At 38.1% G+C, this 6,728-nt stretch overlaps 2 protein-coding genes and 1 pseudogene across 2 annotated transcripts in view; 1 reads left to right on the top strand and 2 right to left on the bottom strand.

Moving 5' to 3' along the window:
- The window catches only part of LOC146466047 (uncharacterized), a 451,139-nt pseudogene that overhangs the window by 162,463 nt on the left and 281,948 nt on the right, over positions 1–6,728 (bottom strand).
- The window catches only part of LOC146466065 (uncharacterized), a 53,709-nt gene that overhangs the window by 45,253 nt on the left and 1,728 nt on the right, over positions 1–6,728 (top strand). The window lies entirely within an intron of this gene.
- Positions 3,274–6,728, bottom strand: part of LOC146466066 (small ribosomal subunit protein mS23-like) — a 4,731-nt gene continuing 1,276 nt past the window's right edge. Inside the window, exons 3-5 of the mRNA XM_085127864.1 lie at positions 5,374–5,448; positions 4,531–4,657; positions 3,274–4,043 (exon numbers count right to left, since the gene is read on the bottom strand). Of these exons, the coding sequence (XP_084983990.1) occupies positions 3,915–4,043; positions 4,531–4,657; positions 5,374–5,448 (331 nt within the window). The 3' untranslated portion in view covers positions 3,274–3,914. The remainder of the gene's footprint in view (positions 4,044–4,530; positions 4,658–5,373; positions 5,449–6,728) is intronic.

Raw genomic sequence — 6,728 nt, 5'->3', positions numbered from 1 at the left:
TTATATGTCAACCCAACCACTTAGGATGCCATTTGGCACTGACATGCATTACATTATTTTTAGAATGCACCATTTTATTTCTCCTTTTTAATTCCAAGTATTTCCTCTGAGCTTGAAGGCTGAGAAGTAATTAATATCATTTGATAAAATTGAAAGCTCGGCACTTCTCTAACCCCAGGGATGAATTCCTGAAAAACAATGGGATCCTTCCAGCCACACACCTCTCTCATTTGCCGTAACACAGCTGACAACTCGTCCGCGTCCTTCACTAACCACCCACCTCGCCCGCAGGAGCTCATGTCGACTTTAACTGCACAAGGATAAGAAATGCATGCTTCGTCCATATGTTTAGGACACGGAACGCCCATTTGGAGTATGGAACTCTTGAGCTGGAGCTCGTACAAAATATCAGGATGTACACTATGTCTGTTTTTCGATATTCCATGTATGGCTGCTGTTGTCACAATAGATCACAATAGACCTTATCACGGTTTTCGACGCCATTTTGACGGGTAGGCAAACAGGCCTGAAATAACAGTGTTTGTATGGAAATCTGATGTCAAATAATTTTCATAAAACATCGCTTCTGAAAAATTCATGAATTGGAAACTTTTGGCACTAGGAAAAGGATTTTAGGAACAAAATTGGAGGGATGTAGCTGTGACAGGAAGCGTCCAGTCGCGTTTTGAACTTTCCATACATTTCCCTGTATTTTTTCCCGCGAACTATTTTTAGTATCAGCTCACGGCTGGTTCGCTATACAGACAAAAAAGCAATCAGGCCAGACAAAACTGAAACTAGTGGCCCTGTGCAGACAAAACTTACGATCATTTCTTTACCAAATTGTCACGGAAGATGCATACCTGCCAAGTCTCCAAGTTTTTCATGAAATCTCCCGGTCTCCCGGGTAGAGTACCAAATCTCCCGGGAAATAGCTACCGTGGTCTTTTTGAGATATGTTTATTAATATAGAGATATGTTTATTAATATTAAAATTCATGAATTGGAAACTTAAACCACTATGCAAAGGATTTTACATAAAATAACTGAGGAATGTGGCTGTACTAGAAAGCATCTAGTTGCGTTTTGACATTTCCATACATTTGTCTGTATATCGAACCAGCCGTGAACTGCTATTAAAAATAGTTTGCGGGAAAAAAATACAGGGAAATGTATGGAAAGTTCAAAACACGACTGGACGCTTTCTGGTACAGCTACATCCCTCCAATTTTTTTTCTTAAAATCCTTTCCCTAGTGTCAAAAGTTTTCAATTCATGAATTTTTCAGAAGCGATGTTTTATGAAAATTATTTGACATCGAATTTCCATACCAACACTGCTATCTCCAGACATGTTTGCCTACTCATCAAGATGGCTTCCAAAACCGTGATAAGGTCTATTTGTACTGATTGGAATTGCGGGATAGCACTTCGTGCCCCCCCCACCCCTGCCTTTCGTGCCAAGGGGTTGAAAAGGAAACACCGTTTATAAATGATAACTAGCCTGTTCCAGGCTCCTAGAGAGATGCGCGAAGGAGAGTGCGAGGGGACGAAAACTCTTTTTCTCTCCCCTAGTCCCCCTCGTTTTCGTCCCCTCGCACTCTCCTTCGCGCATCTCTCTAGGAGCCTGGAACAGGCTAAATGATAACACATGTCCAAACGTGACAAATTTTACCACAATAGTTAATTTGCTACAGAATTTATTTACAAGGGTTGAATATTGCCATGGTTGACATATTCTTAGACAAAACAGCATGTAGTGGGAACAGGATGAAGACATACGATGATTCCGACGGCGAGGGGGGGGGGGGGGTTACTCCCCAATAGAAACTATATAGGTATATGCGGCGCCAAAGGGTATGGTTTTTGAGTCGTTTTGGTCTGAAATAGGGTATAGATTTCAACCATGTTGGTTTGAAAGTCAGAAAACGGCCGGGTATAGATTCTAGAAAGCAGGTCTGAAAATGGACATGAATTTCAGAGGCCCGGTCTGAAAAATGGTCAGAAAATGACATATTTTGGTCAGAAATAGGGTCAGAGAGAACCGAGCCTCACAGCCCCCCCCTCCCCCACCAAAAATTCTGCGGAGTACCCCCCTCTCCCGAGGGATCTATACCATGATACATGTTTTCTTTACGCAATATTCATGAATTAACAAAGGTTGAAATTACCCTGGTTAGCCTACCCCCTCAAGTTAAAAATATGATGAAAGCATTTCTTAGAGAGACCAGCGCGTAATGGGGAAGAAGATCAAGAAATATGACGATTTATAACACGATAGATCTTTTTTTTTGTACGGACAATTTATGTAGCGGGTTGAAAATTGCCATGGCGAACATATCCACATAAATCAGCTAGGAAAATGATGAACTGAACATCATAAAATGAAAGTATTTCTTGGAGAAATGAGCCCGTATTGGGGAATAGGATTAAGAAATATGACGATTTACATCACGATAGTTAATTAATTTATTTTGACGGAATATTTTATATTTATGTAACGGCCGTTGCAAATTGCCATGGTTAACACATCCCCATAAGTTAGGAATATGACAAACATCCTGAAATGAAAGGATTTCCTAGAGAAAACTCTGCGTAATAGGAAACAGGAAAGGGATGACAATTTTCATTTACACCAGGACAGTTCATTACTTTACAGACAAAGATTCAGGGGTGAAAGATGCCAAGGTAACACTAATAGACTGTATCCCCTTCAAAACTCATTAATAATTCAATAGCTCATTGGCCTATCAAATGGTCGATAAAACATGACGTGCAGTGGTTTTAAAACCCAATAAAACCTCCTCCTTATTAGTATGTGGTGTTTAATGTTTTTCTCGTATGCTAATTTCCAACGTTCACAAAAGCATCATTGTTATGAACTCTCTTGACACATGCTTTTCCAGGAATGTTTTTGAAGCCCTTCAAAAAACTCGCAGCACATCTTTTACTGGGTCTAAAACCACTCGGCTGCGCCATATGGTTTTAAATTCCTATAAAACACTGCTGCTCGTGTTTTAAACATTACATAATCTGGGTATACAATAACCATTCTAAAACACATGAAGAGGAATTTCTTCAAGGAAATTCCAGTGGACGACATAGCCTAGCTCAAGAATCCTCCAAAATTCTGCCCTTTTATACTTTTAGGCAGGCTTCGGTGCGAAGGAGATGGATGACAGCCCAACAATGGAAATGTTAAATCAATAAACTGGTTGATGGATTAATTAAACTAGAGAACCTGGAACATGTTTTTCAAATTAAACGGAATAGTGTTTTCTTTTCTTTCTCAACATTTTATTCTCAAATACACAGCAGACCTGACTACTGGCTTCATATCACAAAGAACATTCACGATTTTGACAGACTCACATGAACCAGTTCACTAGTAGAAACAGAAACTGCAGAACCTAAAGTACGATTTCAACATTGAATTGTATCCAAGTACATTAATTTTTTTTTCTCACATTTTTACCCTCAAATAGTTGTAATAGACCTTTCTCACTCAGGAACCATGTTGAGTCTCAGGAGAATAAAAAGCTTTGTTTTGCATGGTTAGCCTCGCCCACAGGTGAATTCAGTGCGAGGCTAGCTGTGCAAAACAAAGACTGACAACATGGCCGCCGAGTGAGAAAGGTCTATTAGATCTGAATATTGAATTGAGAGTGCAGCGGACTATAAGAGTTTTACATGTAACAGCCTACAAACTACCACTTCCATTACAAAGTAACCACTGATTGTCAGTAACATAAAGTTGATGGAATGACTGTTATTACAAAGGCCTTATGAAGAACTAACACCGTGCAGTTTGCAGATTTTTATCTTTACTTGTCCTTTACACACCTTACTCCTTTGGTGAATGATGACCTTTCTGCCTGCTTGATCAGCTTATACTAACTAGAGATGTCTGCTTGGTTTATTTAAATTCAGGCATATCTGGAAAATTAGTATCTAACATGCCTTCTTCATCTATGAAATCATCTTTGTCATCTAAACCTTTGCTCTCCAAGACATCAGTAAATTCTATGTCTTCATTCCAATCATCCTGTTAAATGAAAAACAGTAAATGACACAAACCCACCATTTCTGCAGCCTTTTTATGCCACCAAAAAATCTTGCCTACTAAATTTGACATTACCAAAACAAATTACAATCCCATTGCAGCTACATGTATGATCAAACAGAAGGAAAAAAGTTACCAATATCATTGAAGAATTTTATTACTTTTTTTTTTTTAAAAATTAAATTGAATTTAGTTTAGATTATTTTAGATGAAGTGGAAAAGCATATAGATTTTTGTCTGTTTTTGAGTGGGGAGCACCTTTTGAGTGGGGAGCACCTATCTATGATTCAGAAAGTTATAAAAACTAGAAAAACCCTGGTAACCACACAGCCACTTCAGCTTGAGTTTTCTTAAGTTGTCATGCTTGTGACTACATGTAACTGACAGAATGTGGTTATCTTGGAACACAACCAACTCTTAATACTTTTTGGCATTTAATGATCAAAGGACAAGTTTACTGTGTACTTACATGTACATGTTCTTCATGTTCACCGCCTGTTAACTTCTGGTCAAATTCTAGATTGACAGCAGCTTTTTCAATGGCTTCTTCATCATTCATACCTTCTTGCACAAGCTGCATACAAGTATCTACGAATCTGATGTGACAACCAAGGGATTATTAATTGATTAAGCCCCATTGGTTTCTGAGTAAATGGGAGAAATTGCAAAGTTGCCCTAAGACTAACAAAACAAAATCTATCAGGGAGTGAGACTAACTTTTTAGCTCACTACTCTAGCACAGCAAAATTCCCATGCAAAGCATGTAATTACCATAAAATACTGTAGCTAATTGCCATAACAACATACATATCTTTTCTTAGACTTACTGTGTTTTGGAAAACATGAAATCCAAGAAATCCGCATGATTCAGATTCATCATTCAGACAAGTCTACACCTGAAAGCTATTGAGCAGTACTTTGCTCTGATGCTATTTATTAAGTTTTAAGTGGCTATTGTGGTTCTACCTTCTAAATCTGTGTATTTAATTCAAAAGTAAGACCATTTAGATGAAAGCTACTGAGCAGTAGTTTCCTGTGGTGCTCTGTGGAGCACTATACAAGGTGGTCCTGACATTTAAGCTTGTGAATGAAATTCCTAAACTGTGACCATTCAATTGAGACCCACTGGGGAAGACACTCCAGTAGTGCTACTTATTATGTTGTACAAGGTGTTTGCAGTTTTGAATCTGCAGATCTCATCCTAAAATAAAACCAGGGATTGTGCACCGCCTTTGAAACCCAGCTTACAATAATATTTATGTAAAGGCATTGAATGACAGACCTTTACACTGTTGTAACCCTTCGTTCTTACCTGTCACAGTGAGAAGGCTTGTGGTCGCCCCAAAGGTACAAAGGTTGATTTGTTTGAAATCTCTCATAAAATGTCCTAAATGAAAAAGCATTCAACTATGTCAAAACATGGCTTCTGAAAGCTACAGACACACTAGTCACAGGAATGTCACATGCCATGTATTAATGATTATATATATATATCTAAAGATTTCAGATGTGCGTACAGTACGTCACGTCACGGGAACCCGCGCAGCAGGTATGTGATCATATGTTGATAATCGTTAACTTCTTTAGATATATATATATATATATTTTTCTGTAACATGTTCCATGACAATCACAACCAGTTTTTCCTTGAATGTTCTTCATTTTGTGTTATCTCTATAGGCCAATAATATCTGGCAAACGTTAAAATGTTTGTACGTTGATTCAGGTTCACGGATGTTTAACTTCTTTGATTCTATCCTGTGTATTGTAATGTTCCCGAGTGATGTAATCAAAGTCTTCTTGTGTGAAGTAATGCCCTCGAATATCTAAAAGTACTTTACTGTTAGTGTACTTCAACAGCTCAACAACACAATGTACGGAAAGAGCTTCTCGGTTGTGTGCCACACACAAAAGCTTGAGATGTTTGCGTTGCTTAAAGGGAGATATTTTATAACTTTCCTGAGAAATTTCTTGGCAGTTGTCAATAAATAACATTTCCAGACTTTCAAATTTTACCATATTTCTTGAACACTTGATGTGTCTTCCGGTTCGGCACACCCAAGTTAAAATGCCTGGCTACTAAGCTTTTCTCGATGAATCTCTTGTAATGAGGAGTATAATTAACATGGATTACTGGCAGAGTTTTCGGATCAAGATCTCACATCGTGATACGTACACCAGAAATCATTATATTTGGAGAAATTTACTGTGCATTTACTTATTTACAAATTTAATGTATACAATAACGATATTTAACGTACAGTACGTATTAATACACATACACTGTAAGCTTATTTTCATTTTGCTGCTGTAATTTACTTTTGTTGTTGACAATGAGTGCTTTAAAGTGCTCTAACTTTTTTGGAAATATATAACGCCAGTTTTGGTTCATGGGCCCCTGTTTTAAGAGTTATTTATTTTATATAATTTGACCGGCCAGAAACGGTACGTGACCGAGCTAAAATGAATTGGGCCGGTCATCGTGTCCGGAGACTCTCCGGAAATTATTTCGAGCCCTGAATATGCACCAACAACCCAGCACTTGTTAAAAAACTGGAGCTCTAAAGTGTTGGTTTTTCAAAGAGTGTCACAGGGTTTACTCTAGAGTATGAGGTTGTGGGATGCCTGATATGTGTGTGCCCAAGTTGTTCCTTGGTCAATCTACCT

The sequence above is a fragment of the Pavona decussata genome, unplaced genomic scaffold (genome assembly GCF_977016875.1).
Source record: "Pavona decussata unplaced genomic scaffold, jaPavDecu1.1 SCAFFOLD_154, whole genome shotgun sequence".
In the NCBI taxonomy this organism is placed as follows: Eukaryota; Metazoa; Cnidaria; class Anthozoa; order Scleractinia; family Agariciidae; genus Pavona; species Pavona decussata.
The sequence above is the reverse complement of the archived record's forward strand: the minus strand, read 5'-3'. Positions and strand labels throughout refer to the sequence as shown.